The following is a 24,257-nucleotide window of genomic DNA, read 5'->3' as shown; positions in this document are numbered from 1 at the left end:
AAGATCTGATTAGGATTGGCATGAGAATGGATACTTTCCCCCCCTTGAGACATTGCATGCTTGTTTATGCAGACGAAGATTCTCACACTTCCATGTGTAAGAATATACCTCTAAAGATGGAGAAAGGCCTCTCCACAATGAGACAAAAGAAACATCCACAGGGAATGAATGCTACACTTGAGCAACAGTTTGGCTAAACTGAAAACAGATCCCTCTGGGCCGAGTGCATGCAGACAATCACACACAAACACCTAGTACTTACACACACTAGATATGTTGTTTTGCAGTAATGCCAGTGGAAATACACACAAAGTAAATGCTTTCCATACTGTGGAATACTGTGAAAGTTTTCTACATGTAAAAAAAAAACCTACAGCTTAACCATGGGGTGAATCACCCCTTCTAATATACTTTACTTCACTGTGGTAAAGCCTCACTGCTTGTGTGAAGCAACATACCACAACTTAACCACGTGTGAATATTAAAGGGAAATGACAACCAAGTCGGTCACACAACACAATGCAATGGTTTGAGGAAATCCAGACCTCTTTAGATTTTTAACCGGAGCTCCTTAACCGGGGCTCCTAAACCGGGGCTCCTTAACCCGGGCTCCTTAACCGGGGCTCCTTAACCGGGGCTCCTAAACCGGGGCTCCTTAACCCGGGCTCCTTAACCGGGGATCCTTAACCGGGGCTCCTAAACCGGGGCTCCTTAACCCGGGCTCCTTAACCGGGGCTCCTTAACCGGGGCTCCTTAACCGGGGCTCCTTAACCGGAGCTCCTTAACCGGAGCTCCTTAACCGGGGCTCCTTAACCGGGGCTCCTTAACCGGAGCTCCTTAACCAAATGTGAGTCCAGAGTTATAAGACTTACTCAAATCCAACTGAAATGAGTAAGTAGTTGAGAGAGATATGTTGTCAGGATGATATCATTAGCATTATCTAAGAGGATGAGAGACCTGATTTATGTAACATGTAGTTATATACTGTAGACTACTCTACATAGTTTTCTGGACGTTCTTAAGCTTAAAAATGCGTTATGCAACTTTGATTTATTGGTTGGGATGTACACTGAGTGCACACAACATTATGAACACCTGCTCTTTCCATGACATAGACTGACCAGGTGAAAGTTAGCATCCCTTATTGATGTCCTTGTTAAATACTCTTCAATCAGTGTAGATGAAGTTGAGTAGATAGGTTATAGAAGGATTTTTAAGCCTTGAGACAATTGAGACATGGATTGTGTATGTGTGCCATTCAAAGGGTGAAAGAGCAAGACAAAAGATAGAATTGCCTTTGAATGGGGTATGGTAGTAGGTACCAAGCGCTTCGGTTTGTGTCAACAACTGCAATGCTGCTGGGTTTTTCAAGCTCAACAGTTTCCCATGTGTACAAAGAATGGTCCACCACCCAAAGGACATCCAGCCAACTTGACACAACTGTGGGAAGCATTGGAGGGAACATGGACCGGCATCCATGTGGAACGCTTTCGACACCTTTTAGAGTCCATGCCCTGAAGAATTGAAAGTGTTCTGAGGGCAACAAAAAAATCTATATTAGGAAGGTATTCTTAATGTTTTGTACACTCAGTGTATACAGTGCCTTCGGAAAGTATTCAGACCCCTTGATTTATTCCATATTTTGTTAGGTTACAGCCTTATTCTAAAAGTGTTTAAATAGTTTTTTTTCCTCATCAATCTACACACAATATCCCAAAATGACAACGCAAAAACATTTTTTGTATTTTATGCTTATTTTTTATTTTTTTTAAAACAGAAATATAACAAGTATTCAGACCCTTTACTCAGTACTTTGTTGAAGCATCTTCGGCAGCAATTACAGCCTCGAGTCTTCTTGGGTATGATGCTACAAGCTTGGCACACCTGTATTTGGGGAGTTTTTCCCATTCTTCTCTGCTGATCCTCTCAAGTCCTGTCAGGTTGGATGGGGAGCATTGCTGCACAACTATTTTCAGGTCTCTCCAGAGATGTTCGATCGGGTTCAAGTCCAGGCTCTAGCTGGGCTACTCAAGGACATTCAGAGACGTCCCAAAGCCACACCTGCTTAGGGTTGATGTCCTGTTGGAAGGTGAACCTTCGTCTCAGTCTGAGGTCCTGAGCACTCCGGAGCAGGTATCCATCAAGGAGCTCTCTGTACTTTGCTCCGTTCAATTTGGCTTCGATCCTGACTAGTCTCCCAGTCCCTGCTGCTGAAAAACACCCCCACAGCATGTTGCTGCCAGCACCATGCTTCACAGTAGGAGTGGTGCCAGGTTTCCTACAGATGTGACGCTTGGCATTCAGGACAAAGAGTTGAATCTTGGTTTCATCAAACCAGAGAATCTTGTTTCTCATGGTCTGAGAGGTGTCTTTTGGCAAACTCCAAGCAGGCTATCATGTGCCTTTTACTGAGGAGTGTCTTCCGTCTTGCCACTCTACAATAAAAGCCTGATTCGTGGAGTGCTGCAGAGATGGTTATCCCATTTCCACAGAGGAACTCTAGAGCTCTATCAGAGTGACCATCGGGTTCTTGGTCACCTCCCTGACCAAGGCCCTTATCCCCCGATTGCTCAGTTTGGCCGGGTGGCCAGCTCTAGGAAGAGTCTTGGTGGTTCCAAACTTCTTCCATTTAAAAATTATGGACGCCACTGTGTTCTTGTGGACCTTCAATGTGTCAGACATGTTTTGGTACCCTTCCCCAGAACAGTGCCATGACACAAAGCTGTCTCGAAGCTCTACGGACTATTCCTTCGACATCATGGCTTGGTTTTTGCTCTGACATCCACTGTCAACTGTGGGACCTTATATAGACAGGTGTGTGCCCTTCCAAATCATGTCCAATCAATTGAATTTACCACAGGTGGACTCCAATCAAGTTGTAGAAACATCTCAAGGATGATCAATGGAAACAGGATGCATCTGAATTCAATTTTGAGTCTCATAGCATAGGGTCTGAATACTTCTGTAAATAAGGTATTTCATTTTTTTTTTATTATAAAAAATCATTTGAAATTAAATCTAAAAACCTGTTTTTGCTTAGTCATTATGAGGTATTGTGTGTAGATTTGCTGAGGATGTTTTTTTGTTTAATACATTTTTGAATAAGGCTGTAACGTAACAAAATATGGAAAAAGCCAAGGGGTCTGAATACTTTCCCAAGGTTACTTTATTTTACTGTACCAACAAGGCACGCTTACAGCATGTGATTGTAACAGTGCTTTGATAAGAAATAAATACAGTACCAGCTCAACAGCGATTCAGGGTACACAGGGCTTAGTAGACTGTAAGGACAGAACCCCATATGGTCTGTGGTCCTTTTGTCCTGTCAGTTCTAGCAGTATGTGTGAGAGTGTGAGTGATGGGGTGACAGTGCAGCGGGGTTAGAGGGTAAGGGGTTAATGATTTGCCAAGGTCTCAGAAGGACATAGACACCCCCAGTACGTGACACGAAGAAGAACCATCCACCCCGCACCCCCACATGACGTGAGAAGGGGAGACAGGCTCCAGTGGGGAGGAGAAGCATGAAATCAGAGGTCAAGCTCCCCCAATCTGAACGCTTTTACATTCTCCCCCGTCCAGCCACTCTCCGCTCCTCAGCCAGGCCCCCTACCAGGCCCATGTATCCTAACCTGATGACAGTAGCTGATGAACAGTAAAAGTGAGCAGTGAGACACACGCTGAAGGAAGCCATACCTATGGGGATCTAGGCAGGCATGGTAGTTTGTCTCAACCAAGTATACCCTCTTGCCTCCATTCACCCCTGGCTTTCAGAACCACCATCCAGCAAAGCTTTTTCCCCCTGCTGTAGTCTGTAACCTGAAAGCACCTATCAGATTTTTTCCCTTTTCCTGTAGGACGAGGCCTCAATTTGTGCTCATTGCAACAGTAACTCTGCTTCTCTGACCCGCCGTAACCGCCCATCATAAATCCATACACTTAACGCAGGACCCTCTAATCTATCAGCTTGAATCCTGCGTCTGGGTCCTCGTGGTGACATGCATGAGGTGGGGCCCTCACAGTTGCTCAGGTGCTGAGACTTATGACCGGCGCTCCCCCACTCTGCAGTCACGCAAGCCCTGCCCCTCGCCTGGACCTCAGCCTGCTTTTACTGCAGCCGGCAGGGAAACCAGACGCTACAAAGGTCCCGGGTTCACATCAATTTCACGAGCAAAGTTACTGGGAAATAAATCATTTCAAGGACTTATGAGAAAGAAGCTGAGGAGGGAATGGAAGGGATGCTAGTGAAGTTGGGGGTGCTTCCTGGATCTGAGAAATGCCGTGCGTAAAACAAAATCACCCTGACTCGTTTGACTTGATCATATTTCTGTCAACGAGATAAAGTGAGATAATATCGTCTTTGATAACAAGCATCCTTTGTAGCTTCAAGTAGAGATATGTAAATTACACGATAATTACACGATTAAGTGTTCTGTGTAGATCAAAGTGTCCACCCTCTGAAAATAATAAATTAAGATACTGCTTAGACTAATCATATTTCCCCTAGACGTACCAAGTGTCCGGGAAAAGGGGTTTTAGATTTACAGGTCATTTGAGATAGGCAATTTGGCTTTTACAAGGCAGGATTTGGCCCAGACTCTATAACATAAAATACCTGTGAAGCTGAGGCCTGTTTTTCCCTCACCTGAAATATGTGCATCATAAAGCTCAAAAGTCATTCTCACACTTTAGCTGCTGTTGATAACGGCTCAAACAGAGGCCTGTGTGTTCAGACATGAATGCCATTATTAGCCTAAAATATGGCAAAACAATTTCATTTTCAGAGAGAGGAGTTACCTTTGAGTTTTCATAAAATCAGGTAGTCTGCAAGCTGTGTGATGTGAATGTGCATATCCAGAGTCCTTGATAACCACAGGTCTAACCTTATCTCTGTTTGTGTGCAAGTTTAGCTTATGTCCCATCTTCCATGTTAGTCAAGTGTTACCTTCATTGACAGTCTGTATCCAAAATGTTGGTGTTGTTTGAAAAACATGCGGACATACAGTGTGTTCTCCTTCTCTGGGTGATGACTGTTTATACAGTATGTCATGTTGTAAGCTACACACTTGGTTTTGCTGTTTGAATTTTTTTAATGTTTTTCTAATTCACACTTTACAAATCACAATAAAGAGTACCATGATGACAGTCACTTCATCCTTGTGCTGTTTTAGTTTGTCCTATTTTTTAAAGATTAGACCCACAAGACATTTAGCTAATCTACATGTGTACAACCTAATGTGTCGTGGCCTTTCAACAATTGAGGACTTTTGTAGACAATAATGACAGACCCCCAAGACATTAACCTTATCTAAATAGCTCATGTACAAAGCAGTACTGAGTGACTGATTAAGAACAGAAATATATTTTCTGCCACAAGTACAAATATCCAGACAAACATATAACTTTTTTTCCCAGGTAACGATCACAAGAGGAAGTATCACAAGAGGAGGTATCACAATAGGATGTGTCATGAGGAAATATCACACAAGGAATTGTCACAAGAGGAAGTATCACAAACGGAAGTGTCACAAACGGAAGTATCACAAACGGAAGTATCACAATAAGAAGTGTCATACAAGGAAGTGTCACACAAGGAAGTGTCTCAAGAGGAAGTGTCACGAGGAAGTGGCACAATATGAAGTGTCACAAGAGGAAGCATCGCAAGAGGAAGTAACGCAAGAGGAAGAGTCGCTAGAGGAAGAGTCGCTAGAGGAAGTGTCGCAAGAGGAAGTGTCGCAAGAGGAAGAGTCGCTAGAGGAAGTAACGCAAGAGGAAGAGTCGCTAGAGGAAGAGTCGCTAGAGGAAGTAACGCAAGAGGAAGTGTCGCAAGAGGAAGAGTCGCTAGAGGAAGTAACGCAAGAGGAAGAGTCGCTAGAGGAAGAGTCGCTAGAGGAAGTGTCGCAAGAGGAAGTAACGCAAGAGGAAGAGTCGCTAGAGGAAGAGTCGCTAGAGGAAGTGTCGCAAGAGGAAGAGTCGCTAGAGGAAGTAACGCAAGAGGAAGAGTCGCTAGAGGAAGCATCGCAAGAGGAAGTAACGCAAGAGGAAGAGTCGCTAGAGGAAGAGTCGCTAGAGGAAGTGTCGCAAGAGGAAGTGTCGCAAGAGGAGGTGTCGCAAGAGGAAGTGTCGCAAGAGGAAGTATCACAAGAGGAAGTGTCACACAAGGAAGTATCGCAAGAGGAAAAGCCACAAGAGGAAGTATCACAAGAGGAAGTATCACAGGAGAAAGTATCACAGGAGAAAGTATCACAGGAGAAAGTGTCACAGGAGAAAGTGTCACAGGAGAAAGTGTCACAAGAGGAAGTGTCACAGGAGGAAGTTGTAGATGGCACTTGCTGGACAATGACGATCTTTCTTTACATCCTAAACTGTATAATATTAGTGTCCAAAGGATTCTCAGCTGTGTCACTCTTCCGGCCACTGGAGCTGGGTCGGGAAGTTGGGGGGGATTGATGGAGTGCCAGAGCAGAGAGTGAGGTTTGTACGTTAGTGAGAGGGGCCGGGGACGTGATGAACAAGGTTGGGGAGATGATGAACCAAGGGGCGATGAACCACCTGTAGATGGGCCTTCGGGGCTCAGTTCTGTCTCTTGTCTGTCCACAATGCCATCCTACCTCTCCAACACCTACAAGCAGATGGTGAATACGTTAGAATACATTGCAAGCAATCTCTCCACGGGCTCCTTTGACTTAAAATGCTCACTCAAAATAACTGATTTAATAAACATCTCAATCTACCTAGCACAAACAAACACACACACAGTGTCTGTTTTCATTATGATAACAACACAGGCACAGGCCATTTCCCACTCACAATTTCTCCTATCCAGAAACAAGCTGATTTCACATGTTCTAACTAGGTCTGCTAAACATAATATCACAAACATACACTGTACAAAAGGAATCAGCTGCACGACAAGGGTACATACCGGATCTGGCATATTGGCGTCTGCCTGATGATGAAGCCAACCCAGTTATCGGACAATTGGCAGCAGCTCACTCCTTGTCTTCTTCACCTTTTTCAGATTGCGAACATACTGGTCCGAATTGTTCTACATTTTTCTTTGATATCGGTGTTCAAATTTCATGATATCTCCCTCCAGCTGTTAGCTTTTGTGTTCTTGTCCGAATACATCTGCATCTCATACGGTGCATCTCAATTTCCAGATAGCAAAAAACTGTGTTGAATGTTGGAGTGTATAAAAATGACATTGCAACACTGCTCCGTACTTTCCGTCTCCGCAGTGTGTGGATTTACAATGCATTCGGAAAGTATTCAGACCCCTATATTTTTTCACATTTTGTGAGGTTACGACCTTGTTTTTTCCCCCTCATCAATCTACACACAATACCCCATAATAACAAAGCAAAAACTGGTTTTTAGAAATGTTTGCTAATGTATAAAAAAAACAGAAATATAAAATGTTAATAAGTATTCAGACCCTTTACTCCATACATTGTTGAAGCACCTTTGGCAGCGATTAGAGTCTTGAGTCTTCTTGGGTATGACGCTACAAGCTTAACACGCCTGTATTTGGGGAGTTTCTCCCATTCTTCTCTGCAGATCATCTCAAGCTCTGTCAGGTTGGATGGGGAGTGTCGTTGCACAGCTATTTTCAGGTCTCTCCAGAGATGTTAGAATGGGTTCAAGTCCGGGCTCTGGCTGGGCCACTCAAGGTCATTCAGAGACCTGTCCCGAAGCCACTCCTGCATTGTTTTGGATGTGTGCTTAGGGTCAATATGAACTCCTGCTGAATGAAGCAGTTCTTGCAGTAAAATGACACCAAATGTGCATTTTGACTCGGGAACAGGAGAGAAATATGATTTATTTATTTCAGAATCTTGAGAGAATGAAAGCTGCTGCATTTATTAACATCATAAAATCTGATAGTATTTCAACCAAATAAAATATGCATCCAAGCCAAACTAAAATCTTGTTGGGTCGTTTTCACAACTTTTAATTCCCTTAAAACCAGTCAAACTGATTGTAACGGGTGTCATAATGATTGGACCAAGGTGCAGCGGGCACGTGTATACTCATCTTCGTTAATTGGTTAAAAGAAGGAAAAACAAACAAAACACCTATACAAACACAACGAACGACACTAACAGTCCTGTCAGGTGCTCAGACACTAAACAAGGAGACAACTAATCACAATTCCCATTACAAACACACCCCTATACATAGGACCTTCAATCAGAGGCAATGAGAAACAGCTGCCTCCAATTGAAGGCCAATCCCAATTAACTAAACATAGAACTAAACAACCTAGATCTAACATAGAAATACACTAACCTAGAACATAACCCCAAGACCCCACAACACTCTAAACAAACACCCCTCTACATAAACACATAGCCCAACAAACCCCGAACCACATAAAACAAACACACCCCTGCCATGCCCTGACCAAACTACAATGACAAATAACCCCTTATACTGGTCAGGACGTGACAGTACCCCCCCCCCCCCCCCCCCCAAAGGTGCAGACCCCGGTTGCACCTGAAACAAAACCCAACAAAACAAATACCCACAACAAACTAAAAAATCCCAAAACTACATGGGAGGGAAGGGAGGGTGGCCACCGTCACTGACGGTGCTTCTGCAACACCCCCCCCCTCCTTCCCAATATTCCCCCCTACGGAGGTGGCTCAGGAGCGGGACGCAGACCCTGCTCCACCCCTGGCTCACCCCACTTACATAATGTCTCTAGAGCGAGGTCCCTCTCCGTTGACCTCGGACTGGGGACCCTCGCAACAGGTGACTCTGGCTGCGCCGTACTGGAGGGCGACTCTGGCTGCGTCGTACTGTAGGGCGACTCTGGCTGCGCCGGCTCTGGACTGTAGGGCGACTCTGGCTGCGCCGGCAACGGACTGTAGGGCGACTCTGGCTGCGCCGGTTCTGGACTGTAGGGCGACTCTGGCTGTGCCGGCTCCGGACTGTGGGCCGACTCTGGCTGTGCTGGCTCCGGACTGTGGGCCGTCTCTCCCGGCTCCGGACTGTGGTCCGTCTCTCCCGGCTCCGGACTGTGGGCCGTCTCTCCCGGCTCCGGACTGTGGGCCGTCTCTCCCGGCTCCGGACTGTGGACCGTCTCTCCCGGCTCCGGACTGTGGTCCGTCTCTCCCGGCTCCGGACTGTGGTCCGTCTCTCCCGGCTCCGGACTGTGGGCCGTCTCTCTCGGCTCCGGACTGTGGGCCGTCTCTCTCGGCTCCGGACTGTGGGCCGTCTCTCTACGGGGCACTGTCGCCGGAAGCTCTGGACGGGGCACTGTCATCGGACACTCTGGACGGGGCACTGTTGCCGGAAGCTCTGGTCGAGGCACTGTTGCCGGAAGCTCTGGATGAGGCACTGTCGTCGGAAGCTCTGGGCGGGGACTACGCACTGAAAGCCTGATGCGTGGGGCTGGCTTAGGAGGCGCCAGCCTAAGGACACGCACCACAGGGCTAGTGCGGGGAGCAGAAGCAGGATGAGCTGGACTGGGCTGACGCACTGGAGGCCTGGTGCGTGGGGCTGGTAGTGGAGGTACCAGACTGGAGACACGCACCCCAAGGCTAGTGCGAGGAGCAGGAACAGGACGAGTTGGACTGGGCTGACGCGCTGGAGGCCTGGTGCGTGGGGCTGGCAGTGGAGGTACCAGACTGGAGACACGCACCCCAAGGCTAGTGCGAGGAGCAGGAACTGGATACACTGGGCCATGGGTAAGCACTGGAGGTCTGGAGCGCACCTCCTGCACAACCCGTCCTGGCTGGATGGTAATAGCAGCCCTGCACGAGCGGAGAGCTGGCACAGGGCGAACTGGGCTGTGCAGAGGCCTGCTGGTTGCCGTGCGTAGAGCAGCCTGGGCCTAGGAGGCGCACCGGTGGCTAGATGCGCTGCGCAGGCATCCTCCTTCCAGGCTGGATGCCCACTCTAGCACAGCACTTGCGAGGGGCTGGGATTGCTCGTACCGGACTGTGCGTGCGCATGGGCGAGATCGTGCGCACTTCTGCATACTCCGGCGCTCTCCACTCCGTATGCTCCCCATAATAAGCACGGGGAGTTGGCTTAGGGCTCACCCTTGGCCCAGCCAAACTACCTATAGCCCAGCCAAACTACCATCTCTCTTAGTTATCTGTCTGAGAGTTCTGGAGATGGATGCCAGTGCTGAAATGCACATTGGGCCTTATCCAAACCTCAGCTGTACATTTGGGCTTCCAAGACTTAATAGATTGAGAGCAATTAAAAGTGTTTCCTCAATTTTCCTCCGCTAAAGGAAACACATGTATGAATTTTATAATAAAGTGGAATTATGGCTAAAATGCACATTCTTCGTTGCTTCTTCATATTTTTTTTAAACATTGTCAGCCTTGTAAGTAATGGAGATTGTGTCCCAAAGTTTTAACATGATTCATTTATCGTTTCTGCACTTCACAAGCCATATGTTCAGGCACTAGAATGTCTTTTTGACTGTTCTGAAATGTAGCCTCAGCAGAGATTTACACACAATAGGAAAAAATGGAAATCAGCCATTATTGGTCCAAGTCAATATACTAGAGAGTTAATCACGAATGGCCAATTTTTAAGACAGACATTTCGATGAACAGAGATAGAGAGAAAATAGAGAAAATAAATACAAATAAATCATAATGTTGAGTTTTTTTCTGAGTTCCTCGACATTGTTGGAAAATGAGATTTTGTATTTGAAGCCACCATGACTAACGTGCAGCACAATGAAGGGAGCTGCTTCAGAGTGCAGCAGGATGCCTCTCCACAGAGTACTGTATGTCGCAAGGCCAGAGGCAGACACATGCAGGGACCAGCTCACCTCATAGTCAGGCTGTGCTGTAGCTGTATATAAGAGGCCTTTCTGAGCAATACCTAATCAAATGTTTATGGCAGTAATTACCCGATAGATTTTGTCTGGCACACCAACTCATTTGGAAGATGAATCACTTATAGATAAATAAACAAGGCTGCCTCTCTGGATGTCATTCTACAAACTCCTGCTTGTTCTCTTCGTCTCAAGAGTTCTGCGTTAGTTAAGTGGGACTATGAACTGCTTCCACTGGGACTTAAAAATCATCACTATGAGTGGAATTGCAGAACAGGACTGCTCTCTCCAACAACTTCCCGAGCTGATTCAGTACATGCCAGTGATGCCACATCAAATGTCAGTTTGATTCACAAAAACAGTTTCACATCTGTACGATAGAACACATGCTTTGTCCCGACCCACACATTCCAGCAACAATGCAATACAAATGTCAGTTTAGCAGAACCTGGCCACACACAGAACACTGTGCCAACTAATTGTATCAGCGGGCAGACGCCGTTGAAACAATCCTGCATGGTTTCAGCATTGACAAGCCACCCCTTATGAGGCCGGATCTTGTGGTTTCAAGGCTAGAAAAATGTAACAGATGCTTTCAAGGTTGGGGGAGGTAAATACTGTATATCCCAGGCCAAAACTCTTCTGAAAGTAAGAAATATTGGAAAAGAGAAGCTGGATTGCAATAGAGTAGTCGACTTATACACTACGGCAATTCTTCCTTTTTGCTTTGTACCACTAAACCAAGTTTGTCTGTCTATACTTAATACAAAATCAAAGTTACTGCACACTCTGATCTTAGAGGAATGCAGACAAACTGAGAAATTTGACTTGCCTTCAGGCTGCTAATCACTATAGGTAACCATGAGATCATTCCTGGTTAGACTGCTTAGACCCCCACTCAGTGGATACTGCTCTCTCTAGGCACTAGGTAATTTTCTCCAGGCACGCAAAAGCGCTAGCGCAGCCCCAGCGGTACTTTATCTCTGCAGTTACAGAAAGACCTTTTCCTCCTGTGTGGAACTGCATGTTCCTCCTTTTGGTGTGTGGTGACCACTTGTCAACCACATCGCTTATAGAAGGGTCATGTATTTCTTGATGTCCTTACTGTTGTTTCTTAAAACAAGTGATTGAACCATGCCTTGGTTTTGGATGTCTCTCCTTTAGTTTAGTCAGAGTGAATCACTGCCTTTCCTCAATGTTTTACACAGTCAGAGGACACACACACATTCACCACTGCTGTTACTATTTATTATTACTATTTATTTAGGCTGCTATTCCAAGTGACTTTACTTTACTCGCTTTACTACTTGTATAAAACAGTCTAGATCGATACAGAGAGAGAGCGAGAGAGAGACAGAGAGAGAGAGACGTAACTGATCAGCTCTCACATTATAGTAATATATAAAGTTGGACAAGACTGACCCCTTGTGTCAAACTGATTTCATTACCTTGAAGGGACATTTTTAAAAACGTCAACGTCATATTTATCATCTCCAGCACCACCTAAACATCAACATACTGTATGTGAAAATGGCGCAATTCTATGTGTTGTAGTAAATAAGATAGAGGAAGATAAGTGTTTTTAATGACATCATCGGTGTGCATCATGTATTTTTTTTTGAATTTGTAATTCGCTCTGGATAAGAGCGTCTGCTAAATTTTTTATTTATTAATTAATTATTAATTATTATTATTAATTAATTAATTTTTAACCAATTATGAGTAGGATTTGCCTACTAATTGTCTACTAATTGGTTGATGATGTTTATCGGGAACACTTATCCTTTTAGTAGAAAACATAGAAATGTGCTATTTTCACGTATGTTGATGTTGGGGTGGTGCTGGAGAGGATCAATGTCACGACTTCTGCCGAAGTCGATGCCCCTCCTTGTTCGGGTGGTGCTCGGCGGTCGACGTCACCGGTCTTCTAGCCATCATTGATCAGTTTTTCATTTTCCATTGGTTTTGTCTTGTCTTACATCACACCTGTTTCCAATCCCATTAATTACTTGTTGTGTATTTAACCCTCTGTTTCCCCTCATGTCCTTGTCGGTGATTGTTTGTGATGTTATGTACGCGTGATGTTGTATCGGTGGCGATGGGTTTATTTGAACCATGTTATTTTGTAATTTGGTTTTGGAGTTTGTTTTATTATTAAATACTCAAGTTTACCCATTTGGTTTTCTCCTGCGCCTGACTTCCCTGCCACCTACCTACATGACAATAAATTTAATCAAAATTATTTTGTTAACCTTCTATACAGTAGCAACATTGATATTAATAGAATTTTCAATATGTATATTTTATTTAAGGGATTATACACTACCGGTCAAAAGTTTTAGAACACCTACTCATTCAAGAGATTTTCTTAGTTTTGACTAAGCTGTCCTCAAGACAAAGAGTGGCTACTTTGAAGAATCTCAAATATAAAATATATTTTGATTTGTTTAACACTTTTCTGGTTACTACATGATTCCATATGTGTTATTTCATAGTTTTGATGTCTTCACTATTATTCTACAATGTAGAAAATAGTACAAGTAAAGAAAAACCCTTGATTGAGTAGGTGTTCTAAAACTTTTGACCGGTAGTGTATATAAATTACAGAAATTTCACAAAGATAAGCATACTTTTTAATATATTAAATAGAGTATTAAACATGTTAAAAACATGTTGTGCTTAGTGTATTGCAATTATAAACCTAGTGTAGTAAGATACACCATCGGCCCCAATCTTAGCTACTTCTTGTGAACGGGAGTGTCGTCATAGTTGGTTGAGCAAGTAGAGCTGCCCTTGTTGGTGATTACAGAGTTCCTGTCATCACCAACAATCTTGTTGGTGTTGTAGTAGTAGAGGAACAGGAAGAAGCCTAGAGGAAGATGGAAGCTCAGTCACTATCAGTCCTGGAATAGCTTTAGACATAAACTATAATACACATCTATGGTCAGGAGTTCCCCATGGCCACATGACCTGACCAGGAAAATCTCTAGATCTGGAAGTTTAACCTGGTCAGGTCACATGGTTAGGCAAGAGGTCCTGACCCTATGATAATGTACATGGACAACCACACCAGTCATTGTGTGTGTGTGTGTTTTTCTTCAGTTAAATGCAAAATGCACAACCACACCAGACAAACACCAGTCATTTTTGAGTGATGCCTACCCTGGAAGGAGTTGAGGATGCTGAAGATGTAGTAAGATGGGATGATCATGGGTCCGTAGCTGAAGAAGGCAAAGCCCCAGGTGAGGCCCAGCAGGAATAGGAGCCCCAGGATGGTCAGGGTGTTCTTGGACGCTGGGTCGTTCTGGCCCTTGCCTGCATTGGTCTTCCTCAGGAACAAGATCTGTCTCACTACAATGATGAAGATGGTCAAAGTCCAGACAAACACCCAGGCGTAATAGCCGATGTTGACTCCATAATGGATGTAGATGTCAGTGATCCAGCACCTGGAATGTACAAGGGAAATGTATTTAACTAGTCAAGTCAGGTAAATGGTTTGTGATTGTCGTCTCATTAGGGCAAAGAACAGACTATTCCAAAAGTCACATTTCCACTTACATGTTCACTGATTTCCCATCATCTGTTTTTATGGACATGAATGTATATTTTTGCAGTCCCAGAAGGATGATGACCACTAGAGCTGGAAGGACTGGAGAAAATGAGAAACATTTACACTGGGTTGATGCCAGATGCCTCTTGCAACTGGTATGATTTTGTGTAATCAGAGGAGATAATACCATAGGCACATTTTATTTAATTTGAATAGTTTCTCACAGTAGGAAAATAACCCTGCAGCAACAGGAAATGTGAAATATGTGTATTATAATTAATGGACAGTACTGTAGGAGTTTATACATTTTTAGTTAGGGAAAATCAAGTCTGTCATTTTTAAGTGGAAATTACAAACTTTAAAAGCTTTTTTAAACCTTGAATACACTGCAAGTTTGCATTTCCTGCTTTGCGGGACAGTTCTCTGTGACACCAGTGATTAAATTAAGATTGTTGTGTCAATCAGTAATGTACATTGAGCAGCATTCTAATACACCCTAATATGACTCTGTTCTCACCCCATCCCACAACGTAAACTTTCAGCATATAGTGTTTGATGTTAGCGTTGAGTTTCTTCAGCTGCAGGAACAAGTGGACCGCCTCAATGAAGAACCAGGTGAAGGTGGACAACATGGAGTAGTGCATGACTGCTGCTATGATGACACATGCAACATAGCTCCCCATGGCTGCAATGGTCTCGTTGGTCAGAAAGGTCAGGTTCAGGAACAACATAGCCAAGAAGAGGTTGACAAGGATCTTGGTTGCTTGGCTAGATTTGGTTTTGCTGTGAAACCAGAAGAAAAAAAGTTTGTTGTTTCAGCGTCAGTATTCCCAGTTAACTCGTCATGGCCAGCCTGCTATAGAGCTCTACTGGTCATCATACTCACACTGTACGGTGTTGTGTTGAATAATGAAAAATACCTTATCACAAACTGCATGAACAGAGCCAATCCCAAGAAGAACATAGACAGTCCACAGCCGACGTAGCTAATGTAGGTTAGAGATGCCACATCTGAGGCACTGATGTTCTTTGGTGGAGGTGACTGTGTATGATCACAATAAGAAGAGCAAGTGAATAAGCTTATGGATGTGATTAAAAGTGACACAGAAACATAACTTCAAACAGGAGATGATGGAGAGGATGTCTCACCATTAGTATAGCAAAAAAGGATAAATGAGTGCATTGGCACGTTATGCTGTTGTTGCTCTCCAAGGTTTGACAACCATCTGTGGTCCAATTGGGTAGTTTTCCTATAAGAGAAAAAGATCCCACAATCCTCTCTGTTGGAAGTTGTTGAATATTTGGCTTTTAAATGATTAAAGTTCGATAAATTAAATGAAAAGGGTCTGAAAATGTACAGAAAGAAAGAGAAATACCTTTGCCATTCCAAGAATTACAAAAGACATTGAATCCCACCTGTGTAAAACATATAATTTATGCATCTCCATATTTATTTCGTGCATAGACTTACCAATCAAAATATGTTCCTGCAACATAATACAATTTCTCTCTTACCTTATCAACATTTCTGTACTCAATATCAATGGTGTCTGTGAGATTAGCTATGTGGGCTCCAATTTCGATTCCGAATACCTCACCATTTAGAACAATGCTCTTCTTTTCATCCTAGAAAGAGCGAGGAGATGACATGTTGGAAGGATGAAGTGTAACGTAACCTGTCACTTGTAACATGATTACCTCTTATGCTTAACAATACAGTATATCAAATTACTGCTTTTAAAAAGTAACTTTTAGTCAAAGTAATTTTTAGGTTTACCTGGGACATGCTGGGAAAGACAAGAACCCCGACAAAAGTTCCACTCTTATTGAGTGCCATTTCATAGGCTTCTTTGGACAGACGCACAGATCGATTGAAATATTTCTCCATAGCGTGCTTGTCTTCAACAATCTACAAAGGAGAACAATTATCCTTTCAATCTTCATCAGTCTGTGTACAGTTCTCTGTATTCAGTTTAAGAATAAAACAGTTACTTTCATAATAAGTTAACGGACTATTAGTAATCAGTGTTCTACCTCTAGTGATCAAGTTACTGTACTTACACTCATATCCTTGTCAGGGGAAAAACCAAAGTTGATATCCTTGGGGTCTTCTTTATGAAGTCTACTAAGGAATCCTTTGACCTTGCCCATTGAAATGGCTGCAGTGCTGGCGTTTCCCATCAGTTCAATCAACGAGGAGAGATTTTTCATAGCCTCACTGTCATAGTGAGAGAACGTTGAAATATAGATGAGATCCGAGTTTGCCATGCTCTAGACTTTGCTGTGATGAACATAAAACCCTAAACATAAAATTCCCTAAAACCAACATGATTATTATCACCACCATTACACTAGCTCCACTAGAAGATGTTTGTTGCCACATAAACTATTAGTATTACTGTATTAATACACTACATGACCAAATGTATGTGGACACCTGGTCGAACATCTCATTCCAAAATCATGGGCATTAATATGGAGTTGGTCCCCCCTTTGCTGCTATAACAGCCTCCACTCGTCTGGGAAGGCTTTCCACTAGATGTTGGAACATTGCTGCAGGGACTTGCTTCCATTCCATCACAAAAGCATTAGTGAGGTCGGGCACTGATGTCGGGCGATTAGGCCTGGCTCGCAGTTGGCGTTCCAATTCATCCCAAAGGTGTTTGATGGGGTTAAGATCACGGCTCTGTGCAGGCCCGTCAAGTTTTTCCACACCGATCTCGACAAACCATTTCTGTGTGGACCTTGCCTTGTGCACAGGGGAATTGTCATGTTGAAACAAGAAAGGGCCTTCCCCAAACTGTTGCCACAAAGTTGGAAGCACAGAATCGTCTAGAATGTCATTGTGTGTTGTAGCGTTAAGATTTCCCTTCACTGGAACTAAGGGGCCTAGACCGAACCATGAAATACAGCCCCAGACCATTATTCCTCCTCCACCAAACTTTACTTTTCTCCTGGCATCAAACCCAGATTCGTCGTCAGACTGCCAGATGGTGACGAGTGATTCATCACTCCAGAAATGTGTTTCTACTGCTCCCGAGTCCATTGGCGGCAACCTTTACACCACTCCAGCCAAGGCTTGGCATTGAGCATGGTGATCTTAGGCTTGCTCAGCCATGGAAACCCATTTCATGAAATTCCTGGTGAACAGTTCTTGCTTCCAGAGGCAGTTTGGAACTCAGTAGTAAGAGTTGCAACTGAGGACAGACGATTTTTGTGCGCAACGCGCTTCAGCACTCGGCAGTCCCGTTCTGTGAGCTTGTGTGGCATACCACTTTGCGGCTGAGCCGTTGTTGCTTCTAGACGTTTCCACTTCACAATAACAGCACTTATAGGCAGCTCTAGAAGGGCAGAAATTTGACAAACTGACTTTTTGGAAAGCTGGTATCCTATGACAGTGCCACGTTGAAAGTAACTGAGCTCTTCAGTTACTGCCAATGTTTGTCTATGAAGATTGCATGGCTCTGTGCTTGATTTTATACACCTGTCACCAATCCACTAATTTGAAAGGTTGTCCACATACTTTTGTATATATTTTGTATACTGTATGTGCTTCTTAAATGTAAAAACTTACGATGCCAAATCAGCACTTATGACCCCACTTGAGCTTTCCATTTGGCCGCTGGGTACACATATGTTTATATCTGGCTTCTTCACAGGGTTGTCACATGTTAGACAACTAATTGGTCCCGCCGCAGTGGTCTTGAGAATGAACTTATCTGGGGTCTTATCTGCAAATCAATCAAAACAAAAACAATGCATTTTGCTCAGACCACATTTGAATGTCTAGTATGAACTTCTTCATTAGAACCACAGTACAGTAAATAATTATTCATTTTAACATTATGACAGTATATAAATGTTTGGCATGTACTGTACTTCTGCAAGCATCTGCATCATAGGTTGAATCCTTTCCACAAAAGGTTTCTGGCTTCACCGGAGTAGTCTGATCACCTTTTAGATAATTATAAAAGCACATGGTTAAATCATACTGAAATCCAAATAGTAACTGTTACAAATAAAACTGTGCAGTTAGATCACTCCTGCTGTTTATGATATCAAATCAAATCAAATTTTATTTGACACATTAGCCGAATACAACAGGTGTAGAACTTACAGTGAAATGCTTACTTAAGAGCCCTTAACCACAAATAAGTGCTAAGTAAAAAAATAGATAAGGATAAAAAAATAAAAAAGCAACAAAGAATTAAAGAGCAGCAGTAAAATAACAATAGAGAGGCTATATATAGGGGGTAACGGTACAGAATCAATGTGCGGGGGCACTGGTTAGTCGAGGTAATTGAGGTAATATGTACATGTAGCGACTATGCATAGATTATCAACAGAGATTAGCAGCACCTTAAAATAAGGGGGGGGGGGGCAATGCAAATAGTCTGGGTAGCCATTTGATTAGCTGTTCAGGAGTCTTGTGGCTTGGGGGTAGAAGCTGTTAAGAAGTCTTTTAGACTTGGCGCTCTGGTACCACTTTCCGTGCGGTAGCAGAAAGAATAGTCTATGACTAGGGTGGCTGGAGTCTTTGACAATTTTTAGGGCCTTCCTCTGACACCGCTGGTAAAGAGGTGCTGAATGGCAGGAAGCTTGACCCCAATGATGCACTGGGCCGTACGCACTACCCTCTGTAGTGCCTTGCGGTTGGAGGCCGAGCAGTTGCCATACCAGGCAGTGATGCAACCAGTCAGGATGCTCTCGATGGTGCAGCTGTAGAACCTTTTGAGGATCTGAGGACCCATGCCAAATCTTTTCAGTCTCCTGAGGGGGAATAGGCTTTGTCGTGCCCTCTTCATGACTGTCTTGGTGTGTTTGGACCATGATAGTTTGTTGGTGATGTGGACACCAAGGAACTTGAAGCTCTCAACCTGCTCCACTACAGCACCGTAGAGAATGGGGGGGGGTGCTCAATCCTCCTTTTCCTGTAGTCCACAATCATCTCCTTTGTCTTGATCATGTTGAGGGAGAGGTTGTTGTCCTGGCACCACACAGCCAGGTCTCTGACCTCCTCCCTATAGGCTGTCTCATCGTTGTCGGTGATCAGGCCTACCACCGTTGTGTCATTTGCAAACTTAATGATGGTGTTGAAGCCGTGCCTGGCCATGCAGTCATGAGTGAATAGGGAGTCCAGGAGGGGACTGAGCACGCACCACAGAGGGGCCCCCATGTTGAGGATCAGCGTGGCGGATGTGTTTTTACCTACCCTTACCACCTGGGGGTAGTCCAGGACTCAGTTGCAGAGGGAGGTGTTTAGTCCCAGGGACCTTAGCTTAGTGATAAGCTTTGAGGGCACTATGATGTTGAACCCTGACTTGTAGTCAATGAATAGCATTCTCACGAAGGTGTTCCTTTTGTCCAGGTGGGAAAGGGCAGTGTGGAGTAGATTAGAGATTGCATCATCTGTGGACCTGTTGGGGCGGTATGCAAATTGGAGTGGGTCTAGGGTTTCTGGGATAATGGTGTTGATGTGAGCCATGACCAGCCTTTCAAAGCACTTTGTGGCTTCAGATGTGAGTGCTATGGGTCGGAAGTAATTTAGGCAGGTTACCTTAGTGTTCTTGGGCACACGGACTATGGTGGTCTGCTTGAAATATGTTGGTATTACAGACTCGTGAGGGACAGGTTGAAAATGTCAGTGAAGACACTTGCATGTTGGTTAGCACAAGCTCGGAGTACACGTCCTGGTAATCCGTCTGGCCCTGCGGCCTTGTGAATGTTGACCTGTTTCAAGGTCTTACTCATATCGGCTACGGAGAGAGTGAGCACACAGTCGTCCGAAACAGCTGATGCTCTCATGTTTGTTTCAGTGTTACTTGCCTCGAAGTGAGCAAAGAAGTTATTTAGCTCGTCTGGTAGGCTCGTGTCACTGGGCAGCTCGCGGCTGTGCTTCCCTTTGTAGTCTGTAATAGTTTGCAAGCCCTGCCACATATCCTGACGAGCATCAGAGCCAGTGTAGTACAATATGTATGATATGATATGGGCTCCTAAGAATGGCGGTACATGCATGCGTCTGAAAATGTACTAGCATAATTATTTTACATCCGTTTATACAGGCAGGCTTTACAGTTGGGTGTAGCAGGTAGCCTAGTGGTTAGAGTGTTGGACTAGTGACTGAAAGGTTGCAAAATCAAATCCCCAAACTGACAAGGTAAAAATCTGTTGTTCTGCCCCTGAACAAGGCAGTTAATCCACTGTTCCTAGGCTGTCATTGTAAATAAGAATTTGTTCTTCATTGACTTGCCTAGTTAAATAAAATAAAAAACAGTCAGATGAATAGACCCTGGAGCACACAATGAATACTGTATACGCTGCAATGTTTTGCCTAATTGCTAACGTTATGGATTTCGTGTAAGTGCTTGTAGATGTATTATTTTGATGGGAATTAAATGGAAATGTACAACCCGTTGAAAGGTCAGGACTAATAGTTTAACAGTAGTTGTAGGCTGCCTAGAGGATTGCAATACAGAACTTGTATGTTTGATCTAGCATATACCAGCAGAGGGCACTATATAACAGTTATTGAATGGAAAACATGAAACTGCCTTCCAAAAGTAAAGTATGCTGTAGCCTTCACCTCAACGGCTGCAGTAGCTTGGCTATGTTATCCAAACATGTCTGATAAAAGTATATGTTATGAAGAAAAACTATTATGTCTACTTTACCTGTGGTATTTTGATAGAACTGTGATGGAATACATGTTATGTTCTTTCTCAGTGGAAACCAGAAGTTGAGCTCTTGATTGTTGACAGTAACATTACTCAGAGTTATGAAGTATGAATTGTCATCTTTCCTCACTTCAAATGTACAGTTGGGGAATCCTGGATTACATTTTTCTAAAGACACATACAGCATTACAACAAAGTATTCATAAAATGAATTTGAATGTTTTGAATAACCATAACTGGACTCTGTAATATAGATCTACATAAGGTTTTACATAAAGTGACACTACCTGATGTTGTTGTGTTCTCTCCAGTGGATATGATGCAGAGCCTCTGGATTTCCTTCTGTAAGGTACAATTCCCTATCCAATCCGGAAATAAGGCAATGTACACTGAGTATACAAACATTAAGGACACCTGCTCTTTCCATGACATAGACTGACCAGGTGAAAGCTATGATCCCTTATTGATGTCACTAGTTACATTTTTAAGCCTTGAGAAAAATTGAGACATGATTGTGTATGTGTGCCATTCAGGGGATGAATGGGCAAAACAAAATATTTAAGTGCCTTTGAATGGGTTATGGTAGTAGGTGCCAGGCGCACCGGTTTGTGTCAAGAACTGCAACACTGCTGGGTTTTTCATGCTCAACATTGTGTATCAAGAAAGGCCCACCAATGGACATCCAGTCAACTTGACACAACTGTGGGAAGCATTAGAGTCAATATGGGCCAGCATCCCTGTGGAACGCTTTCGACACCTTGTAGAGTTCATGCCCAAACAAACTGAGGCTGTTCTGAGGGCAAAAGGGGGTGCAACTCAACATTAGGAAGGTGTTCCTAATGTTTGGTATACTCAGTGTATATCTTAAGCTGTGGCACAGACATGAGCTTATATTTTGACAATGTTTCACCTCTCCGTTAAGTAGTTAGTTATCACACTGTACCTGAAAAGTTAATCTGAGATGGACTATCTTTCCCATTCCTAATGACTCCTGAATATGTGTCATCGTTCACTATCAGTACTATACAACCTGGAAATACAATGACGGTTAATGCACACATTTAAGGACAAGATCTATTGAAATTTGTTTAAAAAATATATATATATACACTACTGTTCAAAGGTTTTAGAACACCTACTCATCAAAGGGTTTTTCTTTATTTGACTATTTTCTACATTGTAGAATAATAGTGAAGACATCAAAACGATGAAGCTGGTTGAGAGAATGCCAAGAGTTTGCAAAGCTGTCATCAAGGCAAAAGGTGAGTATTTGAAGAATCTCAAATATAAAATATATTTGGATTTGTTTGACACATTTTTGGTTACTACGTGATACCGTATGTGTTATTTAATAGTGTTGATGTCTTCACTATTATTCTACAATATAGAAAACAGTCAAAATAAAGAAAAACCCTTGAATGTGTAGGTGTTCTTAAACTTTTGACCCGTACCATGTACATATGAATCCCTTTTTAAAATGCACCAGCAATACATTAGAGTTAAGCCCCTTGAAATGTAATGTTCACTTTTTAAGAAAAAATATTATTTGCAATGCATTTCTGACTGACGAGTATGAAAAATATAGCATTCAATCAAATTATTTTGGTGTTGTTTACGTTACAAGGGAAAACTTAACTTACGATGTTCACTTGGATTGTATTGGCAGCCAATGCCACAGAGCAGAATGGCTGTGGTCAAACAAAATCCCCAAAGTTTCCCTTCCATTGATAGCCTTAATCTGTCAAGCGAAAAAAACATGTATCATTACAGGCTCATTACAGTCTAATAAAAACATCTGAAGAGCTTAATTCCAAAATGCCATATTTCAATTTTCAGAAATGTTGGTAAATTAGCTTTTATTGATTGAAGAAATGTAATCATGGCATGGGGTTGTTCAATGACAGACATGTATTTGGCTAAAATATATCACTTGATGGTTTCATTTCAGAGACAAATAATCATGTTATTTTGCTAAATGCTATATATCCACTTCACTCTCGGAGAAATACACAGTATTGCTAGGTTTTACACAGTAAAATATAACAAATAACTACATTTTTACTACAACTACATTTAAATAAATGTACAAATTATACATTGGTGGCATCAATATTGAAAAGAATGCAGTAATATTGGACATTTTAGTCATTTAGCAAATGCTTTTCTTAACCATAGCGACTTACTGTAAGTGCATTAATTTAAGGGGGGGTGCATGCAACTCAAAATTAGGAAGGTGTTGTTAATGTTTTGTAGAGTTTTGAAAAATAAACACATTTCCATACACATCTAAGATCGATGAATAAAAAATCTGAGAACAGTAATATTTTACACACATGAAGGTACCCATAAGCCAACATTTCTGGATATAGTGGAAATAGCGTTTTGGAAATAAACTCTTCAACTATCAAACTATCTTCTTTTATATTGTTTTCTAGAAGAAAAAGTATAATTGTCAATATCAGCAAAATGGTGAAACAGAAATTATAAGACCAATCAAGGATTCTTACCCATCTGATGAGAGAGTCATGGCTGAATGTTTTGTTAGCACTCTTAACTTCTGTTACAGTTACCTGTGAGCTCTAGGTGATATACTGTTGCCATTAAGTCTCTGTAAATTTACCTTGCAAATGAGACACATTCATGTCCTCTGAGAATCCATTGTGTTCCTGTGACATGTGCAGTGGGCACTTACACAGACCGTACATCTATTTGAAATGTTGTTTGACAGGCCTACTCAATGGTGTAAAGTACTTTAAAGTACTTCTTAAGTCACTTTTGGGGGTATCTTTACTTTACAATGTATATTTTGGACAACTTTTACTTTTACTTCACCACATTCATAAAAAAAATAATAATATGCATTACATTTTGAATGTGTGATGTAAGTGCGTTACTGTGTTTGGACCCCAGGAAGAGTAGATGCTGCCTTCACAGCAGCTAATGGGGATCCCTAATAAATTCAAATATAAATAGTTAGCAGGACAGGACATTGGTGGAAAAAGTATCTAATTATAATACTGTAGTAAAAGTAAAGATACCTTAATAGAAAAGGACTCAAGTAAAAGTGAAAGTCACCCAGTAAAAAAGTACTTGAGCAAAAGTCTAAAAGTATTTGGTTTTAAATATACTTAAAATTATTTGAAATGATTTATACTTTGACACTTTAAAATGATTTATACTTTTACTTTTGATACTTAAGTATATTTTTGCAATTACATTTACTTTTGAT

The 24,257-nt window shown here is 42.7% G+C and overlaps 2 protein-coding genes and 1 long non-coding RNA gene across 5 annotated transcripts; 1 reads left to right on the top strand and 2 right to left on the bottom strand.

The window, feature by feature from the left end:
- The first annotated feature begins 5,466 nt into the window (after positions 1-5,466).
- Positions 5,467-6,319, top strand: LOC115162665 (zinc finger protein 853-like). Its single transcript, XM_029714158.1, has 2 exons — positions 5,467-6,207; positions 6,293-6,319. Exons 1-2 carry the CDS (start codon positions 5,467-5,469, stop codon positions 6,317-6,319), a joined length of 768 nt encoding a protein of 255 aa, XP_029570018.1.
- A 53-nt stretch (positions 6,320-6,372) lies between these two features.
- On the bottom strand, positions 6,373-7,230 carry LOC115162730 (uncharacterized). The gene is made up of 2 exons (XR_003869629.1): positions 6,923-7,230; positions 6,373-6,619 (listed from the first exon to the last, which is right to left on the bottom strand). It is a non-coding gene; the product is annotated as an uncharacterized LOC115162730 (long non-coding RNA).
- Positions 7,231-13,425: 6,195 nt separating this feature from the next.
- Positions 13,426-23,588, bottom strand: LOC115162377 (adhesion G-protein coupled receptor G5). 3 transcript variants are annotated; one of them, XM_029713618.1, is made up of 17 exons: positions 23,536-23,588; positions 22,669-22,766; positions 21,972-22,058; positions 21,316-21,387; positions 21,026-21,196; positions 18,234-18,308; positions 17,929-18,085; positions 16,416-16,572; positions 16,132-16,263; positions 15,870-15,980; positions 15,731-15,770; positions 15,504-15,604; positions 15,275-15,396; positions 14,872-15,137; positions 14,363-14,453; positions 13,967-14,250; positions 13,426-13,673 (listed from the first exon to the last, which is right to left on the bottom strand). In XM_029713618.1, the coding sequence occupies exons 1-17, from the start codon at positions 23,553-23,555 to the stop codon at positions 13,543-13,545; spliced, it is 2,115 nt and encodes a 704-aa protein (XP_029569478.1). In that variant the 5' UTR covers positions 23,556-23,588; the 3' UTR covers positions 13,426-13,542. The 3 variants fall into 3 exon arrangements, with proteins under 3 accessions (XP_029569478.1, XP_029569479.1, XP_029569480.1); XM_029713619.1 differs by lacking the exon at positions 21,972-22,058; XM_029713620.1 differs by lacking the exons at positions 22,669-22,766; positions 23,536-23,588 and having other exon boundaries at positions 21,316-21,370; positions 21,972-22,037.
- Positions 23,589-24,257: the final 669 nt, after the last annotated feature.

This window comes from Salmo trutta, chromosome 25 (genome assembly GCF_901001165.1).
Source record: "Salmo trutta chromosome 25, fSalTru1.1, whole genome shotgun sequence".
In the NCBI taxonomy this organism is placed as follows: Eukaryota; Metazoa; Chordata; class Actinopteri; order Salmoniformes; family Salmonidae; genus Salmo; species Salmo trutta.
The sequence above is the reverse complement of the archived record's forward strand: the minus strand, read 5'-3'. Positions and strand labels throughout refer to the sequence as shown.